The following is a 22,889-nucleotide window of genomic DNA, read 5'->3' as shown; positions in this document are numbered from 1 at the left end:
GTCCTCGTTACCATCTAGAATGGGCCGCTCTGTTTTTAAGCTCAGTTCTGATTCTGATTAATTTTGGACTCTAGCTGCACACATAAAAAGGTTTTCTGCTCTCATAGCAGATGGTGCGTTTGTTTCCGTCTCACCTCTCCCTTGTCGTTTCTGATCAGCCTGTTGAACTCTTTGCCCTCCAGACACATGAAGTCCTCTCCCGGCAGCAGGATGCCGCACTTGGTTGCGATAGCACGGGCCGTGTTGATGTTGTCTCCGGTTACCATACGCACCGTGATTCCTGCGCGCTGGCACTTAGAAATGGCCTCAGGTACCTGGAAGGTTGGAGGAACACATTTTTAAAGAATCATCCTGGTGATTCAACAGACAATGACGTTTCTACTGGGAAGTCCAGCATGCTGTTGCAGTGACCACAAACACATGAACTCTGACCTTTTACACACATTTAACTGCCAGTGTTATGATGCACCTACAGTGTTATACTCTGAGAAGTTGTCCAAGTGCATTTACATAGGAGTCAAAGTATCACTTGATCACATGTTGCTGATGTTAAAATGATCCATTCGACCACTGCATTGACTAATGAAATGTAAACCCGTCTTTTGACTCAGCAGATGGCTCGATGTTCCTATTGGTCGTCTATCGCAACGTGGAACAAGTTTACCAAAGTTGGAATCCGATTGGTAGATCAAATCTCATGACGTCTCGTCCCCTAGTGAGCGGCTGAACTGTCTGCGCTGACTCAGACAGAAAAGGATAGAAACAAAGACTAGAAAGTTTTGTCCAATTAAATCAGAACCAAGACTGTTTGACTCACCAGGTTTTAGTTGTAATAATGTTGCTACTTTTGTTTAATTTCGGGTCAAGTTTCAGCACAAAGTTTACTTTTTTCTTCCACGCCTCCAGCTTGCTCAGCATCACTCCGAACACTGGTTTCTGTAATCAAACCTCCAAGGCTGGTATCATGCATGTTTTAGATGTTTCCCTGGTTCAACACACCTGAATCAAATGAATGAGTAAGCATGTCGAGTTCTGCAGAAGCCCGCCAATTTCAGCCCTTTGAGTCAGCTGCGTTGAAGAAGAGACATCTAAAACTCGTAGGACTCTGGCCCTTGAGAACTGGAGTCGGACACGCCTGGCAGAGACACATTCTTTAAAGGCTTCAACCAGGTCCAAATCCAAAGTGAGGACCCCCCACATGCCAGTACCAGTAGAGGCCAGAACTGATGTTGGTGCCAAAACAACAACCATCCCTCCACCTTACAGAACATGAGCAGCAGAACCACGGAGCAAGAGCAAAAATGGTCCTGAGAAAGTAAACCGCCCTATCTGACCAGCAGTAAGCACCGTCGTTTCCTGTTCTGTCCCTAAAGTTCTGGTCCAGTTAGTTGGACGGATTAAAACTGGTGTTGGGGATTAGAACCCGGGACACTGTAGGCTGTGAAACTCCAGAGACCGGCCCAGAAATCATGTTATATGATGTTTGTGCTTGATTCTCTTTAACAAATCATTAGTTCGATTAATAACAAATATCCTTGATGACGTGCAACTAATTTGATAAATGAATTAAATCCTAATTTGAATTCAGAATTTCTTTGATTTCTTGAAGTTTGTAACTGAGGGAGAACTGGAGAATTCATCCTTCAGAGCAGATCATTAACAGATCCACTTCTGACGGATTATTTCTGTACATTAAGATCATTTAAATCAGCCTATGAGTCTGTCACAATGTCCTCCATATCAAGAGCTTTTCAGATGCCAAACTGATGGAAAATCAGCAGCAGGGAGAGAAAACGGCTGCATCGACAGATAACTGAAGAGCTGGAGGCTGCTTCTTCTGCTCATTAGGTGCTTCATCTAAAACCATGTGGCAAAGACACACCTGCAGGGTTACACACAGTCACACCCACCATGCTGCCTCTTTATTTCAGAAGACGGGACTCTTGGGGCACCACGGCATGCATGTTACTCCTTGGTTTTAGACAGAAACGATCATGAATCAGCTGTAATCTTTATTATTGTCACAGAAGCAGCTCCGGTTGTCTTGGTGAATAAAACTTGATTTTGTTCAGTTTCAAACTGCATGTTGGTTGGTTCAGTTTACTAACAGAATATATTTGTGCCAAAAGCCTGAAACATTCAGCATCTCTGACAGGTTTTGTTGAGCAGCTGATTAAATCGTGTTTATCTTAAGTTTGCTTCCATCCTGACGATGACACTGAAGCAGCGGCAGCAGCTCTCCAGCTTTCTAAGCTTCGTTATCAGCGTCAGAACTTCCTCACAGCAAGAAACAAGACAACACAGAAGTTAAACTCAAGTGAATTAACATCCTCCGTCTGCTGCAAGCCTCTCCACTAGCATCTGGATAAAATCTAACAATAAACACATCTGTTGCAGATCGATCAGAGGTAGCAGGTTTTGCCGTGTTGGGCCGGGGAACAGGCATTAAGGCCAACAACACCAAGAAACTGAAGTCAGTCTTCAGCCATCTCTCTCTGTCTCGTCAGCTTCAAGCAAACAAACATGAATAAAAAACGACTTTTCTCCAGGAAATAATAAACCCGGAAACAGGATGAGAAGCAGGAGAAGAGCTGCAGAGAGGAAATTCATCACCTTCAAGTGATGTCCAGTCATAGCTTCCAAGCATCAAGAACAGATCAGAGAGGAGTCATGAGTACCTCAGGTCTGACGGGGTCCTCGATGCCCACCACAGCGATGCAGGTCAGCTCGTTCAGGATGTCGTTCTCGTTGTCCCAGTTGGGTTCTCCAGCTTCAGCAGGAAAGTCTCTGTAAGCCACGCAGATGGTTCTCAGTCCGTCACACGCCATCGGCTCGATCACCTTCATCACCATCTCTTCACGGTCCTTAGCCTTAAAGACGCGAGGCTGACCCTGGGCATCCAGGATCCGGGAGCACCTTGCAGAAAAGAGGGAGAAGCTGTGAATTCTCCATCCAACCAGCGGAGAAACAACTTCTGAGTGCTCTCTTACTTCCTCAGGACGATTTCAGAAGCTCCTTTACTGTACATGCGGAAACCTCCATCAGGATTCTGCAGCACTGTGCTCATCGACTTGCGGGAAGAGTTGAATGTATAAACCTTGTACATTTTTTCCTCAGGGATCTCGTCTCTGATTGGCTGGTAGTCCCTCTTCAGGTTCAGCACCAGGCCCAGCAGTGCGCACTCTGTCTTGTTGCCAACATGGCGAGGCAGGCCTCCCTCCTTCTCTGGAGGCTGCAAACACGCCACAATAAAACTTCCATCAGATTCCTGTCTTTGCTGGGAAAGACAGCCACACATTCACATTAGATTGAAATTAGTTTCAAGTGATGAAAGGGTCACCAGAATCTTGGTGGTGTACGCGGAGTTGACGGAGATGCTGTTGATCAGCGAGTCCACCGTTCCAGGATTGATGACGTCAGGTTCTGGGATGTTTTTGTAGTGTGTGTCTCCGATGTACGCCTGCACCACGGTCATCCGGTTCATGGTCAGCGTTCCCGTCTTGTCAGAGCAGATGGCGGTGGCGTTGCCCATGGTCTCACAGGCGTCAAGGTGACGCACCAGGTTGTTATCCTTCATCATTTTCTTGACAGAGTAGGCCAGAGAAATGGTGACGGCGAGCGGCAGCCCCTCAGGAACGGCCACCACCAGAACCGTCACGCCGATGATGAAGAATTTGACAAAATACTGGATGTATATGGGCGTGCACTCAGCCACCCAGCTGAGGCCCTGGATCGCAAACGTGTTGATCACGAAGTAGAGGATGAGGATGATGACGGTGAGAGCGGACATGAACAGGCCTGGTTGGAACAAACACAAGAGCATGTTTAAAGCAGAACCAGAACCAGATGTTTCTGAGCGAACCCAAATATTCCTCATTTAGCGGTTTCCTCAAAATGCCCGTGCTAAAACTTTTAGATGAATTATAACATATTATCGGTGCCGATCCCACCCTCAAGTGTTCTGTCCGTGTTTGTTGACATGTTCTGTTGCATCAGTCTACAGATCGTGGTAAAAAACAAAGACATTTTTAATATTGGCTGTCTAACAGGACGCACAATATCTCAAGTCAGATTCTGATTGGTTGATCAGCATCTCATAACGGCTCCTTCCCAGGAAGTTACGGTTCTTGGCTCGGGACCCGAGACTCAGAAAAAGAACTGGCTAGAAGCAAAGATGGATCACTCTCCTCAGCTTCAATAAATGTTTTTTTGTTTTCCAACATTTGTCTATTTTTGAGTGACATTCCTGGAGGATTAATGGGATTTTATTTCCACACCTTGAATGCTTCCAGGGTTCCTCAGTAACTTTATTTAAGTGCATCGTTCAGTTTTAAAGCCATGGTGGGGAACCTTCGGCCAACCAAAAACCAGTGCCAGCACAGACCAGTACTGCTTACTGTTCGGACTGACAACTGAACAGGCAGAACCGCTACTGGAGCTGCAGCCGGCTACCATTTAGTTCTGATAGAGCACCAGAGCAGAAATGCAAGTTAGTTCCGAGAAAGTAAAAAGTTGCATCTGACCAGTAGTAGGCGCTGTCTTTTCCTGTTCTAATGTAGTTCTGGTGTTGCACAATAAATGCATCGAAGGCGATTCAGAAACACAGAATCCCTTTTTTCCTGTTTTTTAACCTCTCTGGTTAAAATAGACTGAGTTAAAAAATTAGGCTGCAAGCCATTTTCAATGAACTCCTGGGAGACCAGAAAACTGGATAAAATTAGATTTTTAATCAGTTATTATCTGGTTCACAGCTGTAGCAGACGTTTTCTAGAGCAGAATCTGTGTGAGGTTCTTTGTTTTCACCTTTTTTACTTTATTAGATCATTAGTAAGCCCACTTTCTGGAGATCAATACTTAATATTTATTAATTCTCGATCACGTTTGCTCCCATTGGTTTTTCTTTTATTTAATTTCATATTTTATAGCCTTTATTGTCATTGTAAAGGTGCACAACAAAAATCAATGCATTTCCCTGTAGCTCATATAAAATACACATTAAACACATAATAAAAAAGGAGTTAAAGAGAAGATGAACGTTGGGACCGGGTCTGAGGTCCAGAAACATAAAGCAGCTTGATCTGCTGCAGCTCAGCAGTCAGTGTTCCTTCTGTGTTCCTGAAGGCATTTGGGCTTAGAACCAGCACCAATAGGGAATGATGGCAGAACCACAGTTAATTTAAACAATGAGTCTGGATTTCACCTAAATGCTGAGAACCGGAAATAAAAATAAATATTAAGACAAACATCTGTATTTGATTCTGAGGGAAATGGTAACAGGAAACAGAATCCAAGGCTCTGGTTTGACTTCTTCACCATCCTTCGGCCCAAATGTTTCTTCTGTCATGTAATGAGGAGTATTACATGACATGCCCCCACTGGTCTGGAACGCCCACAGTGCATTAGGGTCAATTGAAATGAGACAGAAAACACCTTCAATTCCAGGATAAATCATGTTCCCAATAAAAACATAAAAATCTAATAAAACTAAGTGCATTTTGACCTCTAGGCTCTTCACTGTGCAACAAACACCCAATCAGATTGATGCTTTCCATGGCTTCCTGGAACCATACTGAGCTGCACTACAGCTGTTTCTTTGCAGCAAAGTGTGTGTGTGTGTGTGTGTGTGTATGCTCCTCACCAGCCTTCCCAATCTGGACTGCCAGCCTGGTCAGTTTTCCCTGGAGCACAGACTTTTCCCTCTTGGTCACATTGACCTTCTTCACTTGTTTGACCTCCTCTTTCTCCTCCTTCTCCTCAGACTCCGTGGCCTCCTCGCTCTTCAGCGGCTGGATCTCAAGCGCAATGCCATCCTGAGTTTTGGCTGGTCGGGTGGGTGGGGGGTAGGAAACAAGGTGGACAAAAGGTTTGAGATGTAGAGGAGGTTTTGGAAGGATGTGATGAAGAACAGTGAGATGGAAAACAAAAAAAGGTTTAGTTTCATGGATGAAAACAGAAAATGCAGATGGAAGAAAGTGATGCGAATAAATAAATCCCAAACAGAACAGAGGAGTGGTTTGGGAAGAGAGGCAGAGAAAATATTATGCATTCAGTCTAAGTTTGAACAAACATCTGGTGACTTGTCTCAGAGACAGACGAGCTTTCTGACTCTAATCGATATACTGTGCAGCATTTAATCCGTTTCTGACTACAGCACAGCTACAACAAGCTCCAGGTGATGTCCAGTATGATGCAGTCGATCGTTTCCATCAGTTGAGAGCTCCTTTAGAAACCAAGATGGAAGCTCTGATGGCTCAAACTGCTTGCTGGCTTCGCTCTTCATTTACATAAACAAACTTTGTATTTGCATGCTGCTTCATCAGCTGAGACCTTGTCTGCTCTGTGGTGATGCAGCTGAATTCACCCAATACTCACTGACCTGTTCTGTGTCACTGTGGCATGTGTTGCAAATGTATTCATACCCCTAACCCTTTCACATTTGGTCTCTTTATAGGCATAAATCAGTGTTTTAGTGGGATTTTATGTGGTGAACAATAGTGAAAGGAAGGATAATAAAAATCTGAAAACTGTGGCATGTATTCAGTCTTCTTTATCCTGATAACCCAAAATTAAATCCAGCAAATGAATTACCTAATAAGAGTCCAGCTGTGTGTAACTTGAGTGTGACTGATGGTCTCAGAGGTTCCTTAGAGAACATTAGAGAACAACCAGCATCATGAAGACCAAGGAACACAGCAGACAGGTCAGGGAGGAAGTTGTGGTTCAGTTTAAAGTAGGGTTAGGTTCTACAAAAATATCCCAAGCTCTAAACAACTCACAGAGCTCTGTTCAAACCATCATCTGGACAAGGAGAGAGGATGGACCATCTACAGGCCTACAAATACATTAACGTCCACCTAAACTGACAGGCAAGGAGAGCATTAAGCAGAGAAGCAGCCAAGAAGCCCATGGTAACTCTGAAGGAGGTGTAGAGATCCACATCTCAGGTGGATTAATCTGTCCAAAGGACAGAATAGCAGATAGACCATCATGAGAAAGCCTGTTTGCAGGGTCCCCTGCGTAGATTTGAGCAAATTGCAAACATGTGAAAGAAGGTCAGGTGAGGTCAAAACTGAAACACCTGAACAAACTGCCCCTATGGTGAACATGGTGGTGATCGGCATCATGTTCAAAGCTGCTAGGGACAGGGCCTGAATACAGATGTACACCACACTTTTCAGATTTTTAGCAATAAGAAAGATTCTGTACGCAATAAATCATTTTCTTTCCACTTCACAATCATGCACTACTTGTGTTGGCCTGTCACAGAAAATACCAATAAAAAGAATCAAAGGTTAGAGGTGTGAATACTTTTCCAAGTGTTGTGTTACACCTTAATGCTAAAACACATCAGCTGGGTGATTGTTCATTAAACCTGCAGCGTCTCTGCTGGTAATCTGCGTCACATCTTGAAGCAACAATAACAGACGTGAAGCAGGTGAGAACTCAGCTTTTACTCCTCTTCTATCCAGACTGGAGACGCTGAAACATCTTCAGGTAGAAGAAGCTGAAACCAGACTTATTCAGAGCATTTAGCATATCAAGTATTGTCCCTAATATAGAAAATACATTTTTCTGCCAGGGACACACTCCACAACTTCCAGAGTCTTCTGGTTTCAGCAGAGTTCTGTTTCATGCCTCAAAGACTGGGGAGCACATACTTAACACCTGGACCTGCTGGGGAGCACATACTTAACACCTGGACCTGCTGGGGAGCACATACTTAACACCTGGACCTGCATAAACTCCTGTGGAAACCAGTAGGTGGCGCTTATAGAAGATCGTCTCAGAATTTGGACCGCTTATATTTCTGATCCTCTCGCCCATGAAATCTTGACCCAAAGTGAGCATGGTCTGGACGGGTTGACTGGATTTGTTCTACTCATGCTGAGAGGTTGGAACATTTATGGAGGTTCCTTGTTTTGCTTTAGAAGATCTGCCACTGTTGGCCTTCATTTAAACATGTTCTTTCTATCAAACATACAACGATCTGTCTGCGAACAAAAATGTTGAATTTCTGATAAATAACTTTTATTTATTTGGGAAATACTTTTCAGAAATGTCAGTTATTTAAATTTGAATTTCATCTCCAAATACAGTACAGACCAAAAGTTTGGACACACCTTCTCATTCAAAGAGTTGTCTTTATTTTCATGACTATGAATATTGTAGCTTCACACTGAAGGCATCAAAACTATGAATTAAATCATGTGGAATTATATATTGAACAAAAAAGTGTGAAACTGAAAATATGTCTTATATTCCAGGTTCTTCAAAGTAGCCACCTTTAGCTTTGATTACTGCTCCACACACTCTTGGCATTCTGTTGATGAGCTTCAAGAGGTTGTCACCTGAAATGGTTTTCACTTCACAGGTGTGCTCTGTCAGGTTTAATAAGTGAGATTTCAAGCCTTATAAATGGGGTTGGGACCATCAGTTGTGTTGTGCAGGAGATGGATACAGTACACAGCTGATAGTCCTACTGAATAGACTGTTAGAATTTGTATTATGGCAAGAAAAAAGCAGCTAAGTAAAGTCACCTCTGCTGCGGACGATAAGTTCATCCGAGTCACCAGCCTCAGAAATCGCAGGTTAACAGCAGCTCAGATTAGAGAACAGGTCAATGCCACACAGCGTTCTAGCAGCAGACACATCTCTAGAACAACTGTTAAGAGGAGACTCTGTGAATCAGGCCTTCATGGTAAAATAGCTGCTAGGAAACCACTGCTGAGGACAGGCAACAAGCAGAAGAGACTTGTTTGGGCTAAAGAACACAAGGAATGGACATTAGACCAGTGGAAATCTGTGCTTTGGTCTGATGAGTCCAAGTTTGAGATCTTTGGTTCCAACCACCGTGTCTTTGTGCGGCGCAGAAGAGGTGAACGGATGGACTCTACATGCCCGGTTCCCACCATGAAGCATGGAGGAGGAGGTGTGATGGTGTGGGGGTGCTTTGCTGTTGACACTGTTGGGGATTTATTTAAAATTGAAGTCATACTGAACCAGCATGGCTACCACAGCATCTTGCAGTGGCATGCTATTCCATCCGGTTTGCGTTTAGTTGGATCATCATTTATTTTTCAACAGGACAATGACCCCAAACACACCTCCAGGCTGTGTAAGGGCTATTTGACCAAGAAGGAGAGTGATGGGGTGCTGCGCCAGATGACCTGGCCTCCACAGTCACCGGACCTGAACTCAATCCAGATGGTTTGGGGTGAGCTGGACCACAGAGTGAAGGCAAAAGGGCCAACAAGTGCTAAGCATCTCTGGGAACTCCTTCAAGACTGTTGGAAAACCATTTCAGGTGACTACCTCTTGAAGCTCATCAACAGAATACCAAGAGTGTGTGGAGCAGTAATGAAAGCAAAAGGTGGCTACTTTGAAGAACCTAGAATATAAGACATATTTTCAGTTGTTTCACACTTTTTTGTTCAGTATATAATTCCACATGATTTAATTCATAGTTTTGATGCCTTCAGTGTGAAGCTACAATATTCATAGTCATGAAAATAAAGAAAACTCTTGAATGAGAAGGTGTCCAAACTTTTGGTCTGTACTGTAAATGCGAGCAGTTTGCCTAATTTTTTAACCATAAAATAACTACAATTAGACATAAAATTAATGTATTAACAAGAACTAGTAAACTCACTGGTTAGTTGTCTAGTAGTAATAACTGGTCTAGGTTTCATTTTGAGCCACTGAACCTCAACCAGTCAAGCAGCTTAGGCTTGGATCCACACCAACAACTAATAATTAACTGCTCTCCTCTCAGGAATGTTCTCTAATGAATCTTTAAACGGCAGTTATTAAACCACTTCTGAAGAAAAACAACCTTGATCCTAATTATAGTAAGATTATTATTAACCTTAATAATAATAATCACCTTTAAACAACTAATATTTCTGATATTTATCAGTCTGGTTTCTGACATCCCAACAGCACAAAAGCAGAACATCTTAGAGTCATAAACAATGACTCGAAAACAAACATCCATTCTTGTAAATGTGGATCTCGGTGCCGCCTTCGACACTGTGGACATCTCATTGAGTTGATAAACGGGTTGGTTTCCTATTAAAGGGAAATCTAATCCATGCATTTATCACAAGGAGGCCGGACTAATCTCAAATCTGCACAACTACAGTTGATACAACATGTAGCTGCCTGCATTCTCACAGGGATCTGAACATATCACTCCGGTTCTGGTTCTGGTAGGAAGCAGAATCAGTTTTAAAATCCTATTAGTTGTGTACAAAGCATTAAAAGACCTTGCTCCTCATATATAGGAGATATATTAGTTTGATGTTCACCTACAATATTACTCATGTCTATAGATGATGGTGATTTAGTTATACTCTGTAGTACTCCGTAGTACTCTGTAGTACTCTGTCCAGATCAGGGGAAGCTGCCTTCTGTGTTTGTGGTCCAATGAAACAGAAATGACTCCTCTTAGACCTGAGAGATGCTCCTCGTCTGCAGTAGATTAAAACGTTGCTTTTCTCTGGATCCTATGGTTGACTTTTAAATATAAGCTGATAATTCTTTAGAACAAATTTAGCAACTTTGTTATGATAAATATATTATGGTGTGTGTGGTGGCTTTACATTTCTACATTTTATCACAGTTTTATAGAACAAAACAAACTTGTGAACTTTTATGGGTGTTTTTATCTTCTGATAATTGTGCTGCTTTAAGCATGAAATGTGTTTGGTTTTTTCTCATGTTTTTATCTATGTTTTTGTTTGTATTATGACCAGTGCTGTTTGTGTTTTGTTCATAATGTTGAATAATTACAAATAAAGTTTTACAGAACATCGGCTCCCAGCTTCTCTTTCATTGGCTGCTGGAAACAAGCGTTTCCAATTGGGTTGGTGATCAGTTCACATCTACCCAACTGGGTCCAGATCTGCCTCTAAAAATTCAAACCAGTTTGATTTACTGCGACTGAAGTCGAGTCGGTTCCTGTCTCACACCAACAGATCCTTGGTCCCACCAGCCCGGCTGACTGACCCAACTGGAAATAGGTCGTGTGTGTCCCCAGGTTTAGGCCCGGTTGAAGCACGTCTCTCCTTTGTTCTGCTGTTTGGACCTGGCTGGATCTCTGACTCTCTGGTAACACCTTCAGTCTCTGGATTGATGCTGAAATCTTCAGTGATTAACTTGGTAAATAAAATCCTCAGCTTGGATGCAACTGAATGTATATGTTATATTATTATGTTATATTAGGGGCATTTTAAAGCCCCGTCAGACTAATTTTGATTCATCCTGACACTTTATTCCATAAATTATCTGATGCTGGCTCCATTTCGTATGGATCTTCTGGTTAATGTAGGATCATCAAGTTGATTTAGCAGATTTTAACAAACACCAAAGCAAGAAAATGAAAATAAATCAGGAAATAGTCTCAAAACAAATGAGTTATTGTGATATTTCTACTGAAAACCTTCCATCAGCGTGAAGATCTTAATGTGTGGACAATGCAGGAGAACCCTAAACTAGTAGAACAGGATTGATAATTATTCCCCACACAGAATATTATCATTTCACAACAAGGACATTTAACATTCCAGATGTGGGAATGAGTCGTGTGTCAAACCAGGAAGCTGTGGAGCTTTATGCACATGGTCCACTCTGACAACAAGCCACAACACTGAACTAACTGACACAGCTTCACACGAACAGGACTGAGACCCACGGACCAACGGCAGAACCAGAAACAGGCGCAGCACGGAACCATGGGAGAACGCACAGCGGCCAGAAAAGAAGGCGTGTCTGACAAAAGTAAAAGCAACTCCACAAACCATAGATGAACTCAAAGGATCACCCCGAACAAAATGGAAGAACAACAGAGATGCAGAAAAATGACAGAGGAAGAGGAGGAGGCTGCAGCAAGACAGGAGGAGGAGAGAAGAGTGAGCGAGGGTACGACAACCCTAGTAGAGGCCACAGTGGGAGGGATGTGAGCAGGAAACAGCTGGAAAACAAACAACTGAAGGCACACAAACAAAACAGGTGGTCCACCAACACTGGAAGGTGCAACTCCCACACAGGCAGGTCCACTTCAGCTGTTGTCCTGCTGCTGCTCCTGCAGATCAGATGCAGCTGCTAGCAGGTCAAACACCTGAAGTCTTCGTTTGCATCTCCGCAGCTTCGGGTTCAGCCAGTTCACCTCTCAGAAGGAGCTGCAGCCAAGCAGAGCCGATCCAGTGAAGGAAACCTTTTACTGCTGATAAACATCAACATGTTCCCTGCCTGTCGACACAGGTTTTATTCATGCTGCTGGTGGGATTTTTAACAATAAATGTTCCATGTACGAGCCAAGCACTATTCAGAGCATCTTGAAGTGTAAATTAAGGGAAATAAATTTGACTTTTCTTATTTATGAGGATTTGTGGACTGACTGAACAGCATTATTAGGTTCTGGAAAGGGAAGAGCCAACAATCCGTCCTACCTAGCAGGGATTGTTATTAGAGCTGTCGATTTGAGATTTCTGTGTGTGTGAAAGCGTGATGATCCGTGAGTTCCTGCGACATGTCTGCAGCAGATGCTCTGACGGCAGGAGGTCGGGAGGAGGGCGGCTCCGGGGGTGTGCGTTACAGAGTGGGATTTCAGGCAGCTTGCAGAGGAAGCTGGACATGTGTTGGATCACATGGAAAATGGAGGAAAGTTGGCTCATTCTGATCGAAAACCCAATGAAATCATTAGAAATCACACGCTGTTGTCAACAAAAATAGGAATTTTATGTTTCAAGCTTAACTAATGGAGGTCTTCCTGCAGAGTTTTTATTCGTGGTGAGATCTGGCTTGAACCTGAACCTGCTTGTTGTTGTTCCAGTTCTTACCATATGTATGCTGACGACACGCAACCTTATATCTCTGTGGCACCACATGACCACAGCCCACTGCAGTCACTGAGTCGGTGTTCAACTGGACTCAATGGGGCTAAAGACCATAGAACCTGCAAAAAATCTGGATGTCTTTTTGGACTCCGATCTAAATTTCAACAACCAAATAAAGTCTGTTGGTAAACCAGCTTAGTAGCATCTTAAAAATGTGTCCAAAAGGGTTTCCTGTCTAAACAGGACAAAGAAAAACTGTAAAAAGTGCTGAATTCAGAGTCCTGACCAACACCAGGAAAATGGATCATATCAGAACCAGTTCCTGAATCTCTACACTGACTCCGTGTTTATCAAAGAATAGATTTTAGGTTCTGCTATTGGTCCATAAAGCACTAAATGGTCTTTGGCCAAAATTAATTTGTGAGTTGCTGGTCAGGAAGGAACGGGTCCACATGGTTCCTTCGTTATTGCAGGAATATTTAAGCTCCTACAAACAGTTAAGCCTGAATACTAAAAGCTATGGTAATGTATCAAGGTTATCTGTCCCAATAATGTTTTTATTCTAAGCACATCATCCACCAGACAACATAAAGAGTCACATCAAGCTGCTCCTGCAGGTGGGGTTTGCCAGGCGACAGTGCTTCAGTGGGGAGAGTAGTCATCTCGTAATCTGAAAGACGTGGGTTTATTCCAGTTTCCTCCTGCCACATGTTGATGTGTCTCTGGGCAAGGCACTTGACCTGAAGTTGCCTACCGATCTGCGTATTGATGTATGAGTGTGTGTGACTGGATGAATATGGCTCTAGTGTAAAGCGCTCTGAGTGGTCGGTGTGACCGAAACCATCAGGTTTTTTAAATTTATTTCTGTTTTTGCAGCTTCTGAACTCCTCTTTGTGCTGTTTTCTGGTGAGTGATTGGTTGCTTTCAGAACAGTCATATGATGCATACCTGAATTGTTTTAAACCTAACACTGTAGCCTGTAATCAGTGTTTTCTCTGGAAGAGGGGCATGTCATGTTTCATCAGTCACTGATCTCAGAACACAGCTCCGATGTTTTGGTGCCATCATACTGTTTCAGTGTGTTTCTGTGGGTTCTGCAGCTCTTTTTTGGGGGGTTTGTGGGTTTCTATTTGACTTGTTGCTGCTCTAATGTTTTTTTTTTTTCAAACTCGGCAGCTGAACTGCTGCTTTGTTTTGGATTATTTGGACTATGTGGAAAATGTGTTGCCTTTGTCCAGCTGCTAAAAGGTCAGGGTCTGACTCGGTGCTCTTGCTGCATTAACATTAATATTATTATGATGAAGAACAGATTTTATACATCTTGATATTCATTCTGTATCATAATTAATCCAGATTATATTGTGATCATAATTTTAGGCCATATTGCCCACATTACAGTAGTGAGATGATGGGTTCACAGTGAAAATTAGCAGAACCATCTGAAGTTTTAGCAGAAGCAGAGAAGACTGACGTTTTTCTCCATGTTAAGCAGATGTTTCCCCACCTGCTCTCAGGTGCAGCTGATGACTGTTAATTAAGCAACACTTGCTTTGTTTCTGACGCAAAATGCAACAATCTACACACTAATCCAGGCAATTTAGTTTGATTTACATAAACTAAAAATCTAACTACAGAGAACAGTATATTTAACATTATTGATTATCTTCACTGGCTGTGTACCAGAAATCCTTATTGGCAGCTGTGTACTTGTGGCCAAATTAAAATCAAACTTTCACTTATAATGTATGAAATTTCCAGGACTGAGGCACTGATAATCACTCTGTAGTGGTTACCATAGCAACAAGGGTCAGGGAATGGCCTTCAGAGACCTGGAAGGTGAGAGTTGCACCCTTGGACAGGTAAAGCGAAGCGAGAGAACATCCCCCTTTAAACAGCAGAGAGAGAGACAGAGAGAGAGATGGACCGGAGACTCCCCTCCTGCTGCTGGGTGGGAGGGAGGAACAGTGAGGATGGAGGGACAGGGAGAGACAGATGGATGAATGGAGGGGTTACCTTTGTTGCGATTTTCGGGGGGTCCTTGTTTTTTACCTGTTCGGACAGAGAGAGAGGGCGCAATGCTGATAAGATGGCTCAAAGAAAAGATCAAATCAAACTGAGGGAGAACACAAAATTCAAACTGATCAAACCCACAGGTGTGTGTGTGTTGTGTGTGTGTGTGCTGTGGGCAGGAATGGCCGGATCAGAGGAGAGAGACGCTGGAGTTCCCCACTGCCGAGAACCAGCTGGACAAAATTCACTGCATGAAATCTTTCTTGGTTCCTGGTTAGGGCTGCGATGAAGACATCTGCTGTGATATCTGGAGACTTTCGTCTTTCCCTTCCTTCTCATTTGTGCTTCCATCACTCTGTGACCTTTAGCATTTTGGCCAATTTTAGTGTCTGGTGTGACCATCTGCAGCTGTGAGACTGTGTCCAACTGGCTAAATATTACATCAGCATGAAAAACACAAGTTCATAACATTTGGAGTATACTAGCCAACAATTACTGCACTCCAAACAGTTCTTTGCGTTATGAATATTGTACTGTGATGACTATATATTCACAATGTATTGTGCAGCCTTATTCCTGGTTCCTTTTATTAAAACAATGTTATGAGCTGATCTTTAAGAATCTTCTGCATGTCAGAGTTTTGTCCAAAACCTCTGGATGTTTTCCACATTGGGTCACATCACAACCACAAAGTTCACCGTGTTTTAGTGGGATTTTTTATGACAGACCAACACAAAGTTACACAAACTAAAGAAAATTTTATTTTAGTATTTTTTTTATAAATTAAAATCTATAAGTGTGGTGTGCATCTTTATTCAGCCCCTTTGAGTCAATATTGTGGAGGCCGCCTTAAGCTGTAGGTCTTTTAGGGTTTTGTTTTCCACACTGAAATTATTTTTTTTTTTAGAAAAAACCTCAAGCTCAGTCAGACTAGATGGAGAGCATTTATTAACAACAATGTTTCAAGTCTTGATGTAGATTCTTGGTTGGATTCAGGTATGAACTTTGACTAGACCATTCTATCAAATGAATATGCTTTGATGTAAACCCTCCCATCGTACCTCTGGCTGTATGTTTAGGGTCGCTGTCCTGCTGGAAGCTGAACCTCCACTCAAGTCTCTAAGAAAAGCATCCTCACAGTATGATGCTGCCACTACCGTGGAAACAATATGTTCCGGGTTATGTGCAGTAACGTGAAGTTTGGTCTTCCACAATACAAATTGTTTCGCATGAATGCCAAAAAGTAGACCTTCAGTCTTCTGACCGAAGCACTTTCCTCCACACTCTCACAAACCATGTAGGGAACCCAGCACACAGGACCTCTTTCTTCTTGCCACTCTGTGGAGCATCTGACTAATAGTTTTTCTCCCACCTGAGCTGTGGATCTCTGGAGCTCCTCCAGAGTTACCTCAGGCCCAGCTGCAGTTAGATACAGTTTCTAGATGTCTATTACCTTCACTAAGTTTTGGCTTTGTGTTGGTCGATCAGATAAGATCCCACTAAAACGCTCGGAATGAGTGGCTACAAAGAGACCAAATGTGACTTTAAATGTCTGCAGTATTTTATTAACCTGAAGCTGACTATTCAGATCACCACTGGACCTGAACTGGACCTGGATCAGGCTCCTTCATTCTGTTTTACCTGTCCGGTTCTGGTTAATGTCCAAATGTATTTAAAACTGATGATTAACATCAACTGAGCAGTGACACACTTACAGGTTTAATAAAGGGTCCGTAAACCAAGACCGGGTCACCCTGAGTCATGGATGTGTGAGCAGTTTAAAGTTTCTGGGTCATCTTTTGTCAGCAGAACTCTGAAGGCAGACCTTAGGGGTTAGTAAATCTGGGTCTGAGATTTTATTAAAAAGTATTTCAGTCAGACCTGAAAACTGAGGCTGATGTGGGTCAGGTGGGGTTCTGCTCCTCAGGAATGTGGACTTACTGGTACACTGAAGCCCAAATAGATAATATGTTTTAAGGGATTTATTGAAACAGAATGAGTGGGTTAAAGTGGACCCACCCCTGTTATGCCTCTCCAGTGTCCATTTAATGTGAGCTGTTGTTCAGCAGAACCTCATGCAGAACGTTGATTTGAACAGCCTGAGTGAGGGTCGCCACGCTGAGCTCAGCCAGATATTACTGAGTAACAGTTACTGCTGCGAGCTACAAACCATGCCACAACCCTAGCTGCCTGTTCTGAAAGCACACAGAGTCTGTGATCCCACTGGATGTGTGTGTGTGTGATCAGCTGACTGCTGCAGCTTTTACGAGACGGTGAGGTCTGCTGTGTGTCTGTTGTCATCAGGATAAAACCTGACAGAACATGTTGGTGCAGATACACGTGGAGTTGTCAGGTCTCGGTGTCTCCGTCCCCAGGCTGAGGGAGTATGTCAGGATTAAGGTGAGATCTACATTCAAATATGCGGTTGGTTGTTTTCTGAAATCAGACAGTTGGACCAGCTTAGTGTGGTTCTCCTCAGTAAGAATCCCGGTTTGTTGGATTTCAGGGCTTTTTCCTTTTTTTTTTTTTTTATAAAAATGTTAATCAGAGGCCAAAATATAAACCTGGGCTTCTCTCTCCGCTGAGCTCGTACATTCAGCCAGGTAACAATGAATGCCTGACAAACTCAAACTTTAGCCAGTAAAACAAATGATCAGACAAAAACAAACTCAAGAGACGAGTAAAACTGAGTCAGCATGATCACGAGCAGATCCGAGCGAGGCCGGCTGCAGGAGCTTGCAGGTTTGAAATGAATCGGATCGCTGGGACTCTTTCAGAACCAACTGTGTGGACATAAAAATGACTCTTGGCATTTAGAATCAGCACTTTGTCTCAACAGCAGCTCAGTTCAACCTCCATAAAGCACCAGAAATAAATGAGACCATGATGTAGACAAGAAAAGGCTGGGAGGTTCTGTGCAGAACTCAAACGTTAATGTGTCCACCTGTCTGTTAAAGAGCAAACATCTTTTCTCAGGGAAATTAAACCTATAAATTATAAATGATCAAACTCGTAAATGACATTTAATATATGACTGATGAAGTGCTGGATTGTGAGACCTCTTGCTACAAAGATCATCTCTGCAGGAACCTTGGATGAACTTCATAGAAGTGAGCTGAAGCAGGAAAATGAAAGAGTTAGAACGTTGAATTTAAAGCACAGTTATAAAAACAGTTATGTTTTTAAGGTTCCCTAGTTGTCACAGTGTTCCTGAATTCCTCCTTGAAACGGACCGGAGGAATCACCTTTACGGTATGGACCTAGAGTCCAGCTGCAGCGGTTGTGTTCGGTGATCCTTACCTTTTGCACTGATGCCAGAGTTTGATGATGCAAACACAAAGTCGTCACTCTGCAGCTACGTTCTGCTGCCTCGTCTTTCTTGCTTTTCTACATGTTTCCTGAATTCGCTCAATAGAGACGAATGTAAATATCATGAGCTACAAGTTTAGGAAACGTTATTAAAATGATTATAAATGTCCGACGCAGCGGTTCACCAGAACTGTGGCAGATTAACAGGAAACAAAACATTTGTCCTAAAGGAACATAAAACTCTAGTTGTCCTTCCAGATTTGACGGCTCAGTTTGTAAAACGTTTGCTTCCTTTCTGCAGTCCTCAGACTCCAATAATAATAATAAATATTGGACATTGTTGTTTGATAGAAAATTGTTGTCAAAGTTCTGCTCCCCAAATCCACATACCTTTGGTCTCATTTATTCACTGATGATGGGAGACCACAGTTGGATCCTTTAAGCGTCTCTCCTGAAGGAGTCATCTTCTACCACAGGAAACCCTCACATCAACAAGCTGATGCATGGAGAAAATAAGATCCACTCCTCCAGAACTCAGCAGAACCACTCAGAACCTAATGGGCGGTCTGATCGAGCCTGCAGGCTCGTAGCCATCCTACAACCTTCAACATCTCATCTCCTGGTGTGTTTGTGCAACAGGTGACAGCTTCCGTTTCACAGCTTACCTTTTTTGACTTTCTTCTCTTCGTCGTGCTCGCTGGAGCCCAGCAGGGTGAAAATGATGCCAGTCTGTGAGTTGAGGCCGACGGCTGACACCACCATCCTGCCAGAACCTTCCATCACATGAGTCCCTGAGGAGAGGTTTCAAAATGGGACGTTACAACAGGGATCTGCTTCTCCTCACCTGCCACCAGGTTGTTGTAGTTTAATCTTCACTTTAAATGATTCATTAACTGTACAGAAAACATTTCAGCAACAAAACTATTCAAACTGCTTTACATGATGAACAAACATAGCAGTGGCACGACGAAGGAAAGTTGGACTACAGGCTGATATTAATGAATGCATTCGATGCTTTTTGGCCCATATTTTCTTCACCTAAAATCAAACTTTTGTCCCTGCGAGGAGGAAACTCCTAGAACTGTTCTGACCCATTATGTATCTCTATGGGGGAATATTCCTTTCAAAACTGGTCCATGTCTGGAACAAGAGTCAGATACTTCCTGGTGCTCTGTACCTTCCTCCTAACTTCTTCTAGAAGAGCCCAGCTCCTCCAGGGTTCTTTTAGAGGGAACTGCTTCTCACTGTGGACAGCGAGGTCCTTTACTCTGTCTCTTCAAAGACCTTTAACCCCAGTAGAAACTTTTACCAAGATGTTTTAGTTCATAGTTTGAATAGGAGAATCAAAGCAACTAAGGGGTTTTAACCTTGATTTTAATCAACTCAGGGATTCAGCATTTCTGCAGTTTTGTGGAAGTTTGTTCCAGATTAGTGGAGCAGAAGAACTGAATGCTGATTCTCCATGTCTGGTTACACTTTTTTAGATGAATGGCAGTGAGAAATCTGATGGTAATAAAGTATTTGAATAAGACATAACAGCATTAGTATCTGAATATGAGGAGCTGTGCTGCGAGCTACACAATCAGTGTTTTCTGCTGCATGTCTGGACTCACCGGACAGCAACATGGGGTCCTTGTCCAGAGATTTGCGAACCTGATCGGACTCTCCGGTCAGAGAGCTCTCATCAAGCTTCAGGTCGTTGCCTTGGATGAGGATGCCGTCAGCTGGCAATAGGTCTCCTGCAGGAGGGGTCAGAGGTCAGGGCTGGTGCTGGGAATAAAACTATTTCAATAATTTATCGAGGAACAAAAAATGTCAACACCAATGTTAATTTACTGGTCGGTCTACGTTCCTACCCTCACCTATGGCCATGAACTTTGGGTCATGACCGAAAGAATGAGATCCTGGATACAAGCAGCTGAAATGAGCTTCCAGGCTCTTCCTTAGAGATAGGGTGAGGAGCTCAGCCATCCGGGAGGAGCTCTTCAACATATCTGGATCCACATGGCCCTGTCTTTCAGTGTTTAACCCTTTCTCTCTCCTAGACATGGCTACTGACTGAGCTTCTACTGTAACTAACTCTATGTTCTCTCTTTCAGACTCTAACCTTGAAAACTGGATCAGAGTTTATCTGTTCTTTCTTTCTAGATGAAATGACTAAAGGAGCTACATCCATTAACATTTACTTTTCCTTCCCATAGAAAGTACTCCTGGATCAGTGCTTCTTTATTCTCTTTGTGTCTCTGCTCTGTTCTCTCAAACCTCCAGTCGGTAAGTGGCAGATGGCCGCTCACACTGAGCCTGGTTCTGGTTCTGCTGGAGGTTTCTTCCTGTTAAAAGGGAGTTTTTCCTCTCCACTGTCGCTACATGCATGCTCAGTATGAGGGATTGCTGCAAAGTCAACACCAGTGACTGTCCACTGTCTCTACATGCTCATCCAGGAGGAGTGAATGCTGCAAGTCACTGACTGGATGCAATCTGCTGGGTTTCCTTAGATAGAAAAACTTTTTATCCAATTTGAATAAATAACTGAATCTGACTGAACTGTTCAATGGTTACGATTAATTGGAATGTATGAACCTGACTGTTGTGAAGAACCTTGAGACGACATGTGTTGTGAATTGGCGCTATATAAATAAACTAAATTGAATAGCGCCGTGAACTGGATTTCTACATCAATACAGAGATACTTGAGAACGTTTCATTTTTAATCCATTAAGTCTGTAATTCTTAGAGGGATTCTGGGGTCAGTTTGGATCGTTCCTATAAATAAATCTCCTCAGTTATTATTATAACTTATTATTATAATATTAACTGTTTTATTACTTGTTTTAATTTGTTCTTTCAGTTTGTGTTGAAACAGACTTTTAATCTGAAGCCGTACTAAGATAAATAATGTTTTACAGTAAAACAGAAGTTATTATTAACACCTCCATAAGAATAATAATGTGCTGCAGATTGATCTGAGCTTCAACAGGAGGAAGAGCCAATCCTGCAGTTTGGTACCAGTGCTGAACCAGCCTCACTGGAAGGGGCACTGGTTCTGATCTGTCAATCAATGGCAGGCAGAAAAGATGTAAACCATGAAGTGAGACATTCAGCGCGGCGTTTCGGTTACTCACCGTATTTGATTTGAGCGATGTCTCCCACCACGATCTCGGCTACAGGGATCTGGATAACCTGACCTTTGCGGATGACCGTGAACTTCTGTTCTTGTTCGATGCGGCTCTGCAGCCCGCGGAACTGCTTCTCCTTGGACCAGTCGTTGAAGGCCGTCACCAGAACCACGATGATGACAGAGAATAAGATGGCGGCGCCCTCGATCCAGCCAGCCTGGGCTTCTCCCTCGTCCTCTATGCCGCCTGCAGCCTGGCCACATGCTGCCAAGTCAAAGTAAATAAGTAGGACACAGCACCGCATAACTCTTCACGTAAAGGACTATATGTATCTGCAGCAGACGGCAGGTAGGTCATTTAGCCACGGAGCCGAAGAGGCTTTGAGGGAAACCTGAGAAATGTTAAAGCTATGCTTTCCATCGTTTAGTTAAGAGATTTCCAAGAGTTTATTTTTGTTCATTTTGATAAAAATGTCCTAAAGACAACAAAACGTAAGAATTCAGGTTCTTGGAAAAGTAAAATATTACAACAATTCAATTAAAAAAAATCATGGATAAGTCAGCAAAAGCTCCCAATAAAGGAGCTGCTGGTGGACAGAGGGCTGCACCCAAGCATATTAGTAGAAGGCTAAGTGGAAGGAAAAAGTGTGGTGGAAAAAGGTGCATAAGCAGAGATAACTGCATACTTGAAAGGATTGTGAAGCAAAGTCCATTCAAGGTTTTGAGAGAGGTTCACGAGGCGTGGACTGCAGCTGTAGTCAGAGCTTCAAGAACCGCCACAGACGGACGGGTCCAGAATATGGACTACAGCTGTTATATTCCAGGTGTTAAAGCACTCCTGAACCAGAGACAACACCAGAAGTGACTGATCTGGACTGCTGCTCAGTGGTCCAAAGTCCTTGTTTCAGGTGAAAGTAAAGTTTTCTTCTCATTTGGAAATCAAGGTCCCAGATTCTGGAGGAAGAGAGGAGAGGTCCAGAATCCACTTTGCCTAAAGTCCAGTCTGCAGTGTCCACATTCACTGATGCACCCTGGGCAGAACCACAGGCTGATCTCCTCCATACCACGACGCATTAATACAGTAATTCATGCAAAAGGAGCCTAGACCAGCTACTCAGAGCAGATACTGTACATGGAGACACGTCTTCTGTTCTTTTGGAAAACATTCCAGAATTAAAAACCTTTATTGATGTCATGTAATTAACTGAGAAACCAAAGGCTGGTTTTAGTTGCTGTTAGTTTGTTTTCTGAATCTCTAAAATATAAAAACTTATGATATTCTGATTTATTGAGAAGCCCCTGTATATGTAAAGAATAAACAGACTTCCAATATCATTCCAGTGTTTCTAAAGTGGTTCAGCATTCAGAGGTCATGAACTTTTTTTGGTTTTATCAAGTGTGTGTTTCCTATCATTCATTTGTTTACTATGCAGAACCTGGGTGAAAGTTCAGTGAGAAACCCGATGCCGATCAACAGAAATCCACCCGTCATGAGTCAGAAAGAGCAGACAGCACACAGGGCTGGGAGGAGTGTTGTGTGGGCCGCATTGCCGTAGTCAGGAGGACGTAAACAGAAGGTAGGAGTCACACAGATGATTCCAGATCCGTTTAATGCTGCT

General features: G+C 43.0%; 1 protein-coding gene across 7 annotated transcripts in view; it reads right to left on the bottom strand.

Annotated features, from left to right (window-relative positions):
* LOC124856800 (plasma membrane calcium-transporting ATPase 2-like) overlaps positions 1 to 22,889 on the bottom strand; it is a 95,020-nt gene that overhangs the window by 22,628 nt on the left and 49,503 nt on the right. For 5 of the 7 annotated variants that reach the window (XM_047347641.1, XM_047347635.1, XM_047347638.1 and 2 more), the window contains exons 4-12: positions 21,278 to 21,535; positions 19,769 to 19,894; positions 18,821 to 18,946; positions 14,850 to 14,885; positions 5,639 to 5,821; positions 3,341 to 3,798; positions 2,991 to 3,232; positions 2,679 to 2,916; positions 135 to 314 (exon numbers count right to left, since the gene is read on the bottom strand). In XM_047347641.1, coding sequence (XP_047203597.1) covers positions 135 to 314; positions 2,679 to 2,916; positions 2,991 to 3,232; positions 3,341 to 3,798; positions 5,639 to 5,821; positions 14,850 to 14,885; positions 18,821 to 18,946; positions 19,769 to 19,894; positions 21,278 to 21,535 — 1,847 coding nt within the window. The remainder of the gene's footprint in view (positions 1 to 134; positions 315 to 2,678; positions 2,917 to 2,990; positions 3,233 to 3,340; positions 3,799 to 5,638; positions 5,822 to 14,849; positions 14,886 to 18,820; positions 18,947 to 19,768; positions 19,895 to 21,277; positions 21,536 to 22,889) is intronic. The other 2 variants (XM_047347639.1, XM_047347640.1) reach the window with 1 other exon arrangement.

The sequence above is a fragment of the Girardinichthys multiradiatus genome, chromosome 20, assembly GCF_021462225.1.
Source record: "Girardinichthys multiradiatus isolate DD_20200921_A chromosome 20, DD_fGirMul_XY1, whole genome shotgun sequence".
In the NCBI taxonomy this organism is placed as follows: Eukaryota; Metazoa; Chordata; class Actinopteri; order Cyprinodontiformes; family Goodeidae; genus Girardinichthys; species Girardinichthys multiradiatus.
Note: the sequence above shows the minus strand (reverse complement) of the source record. Positions and strands in the feature narration are given on the sequence as shown.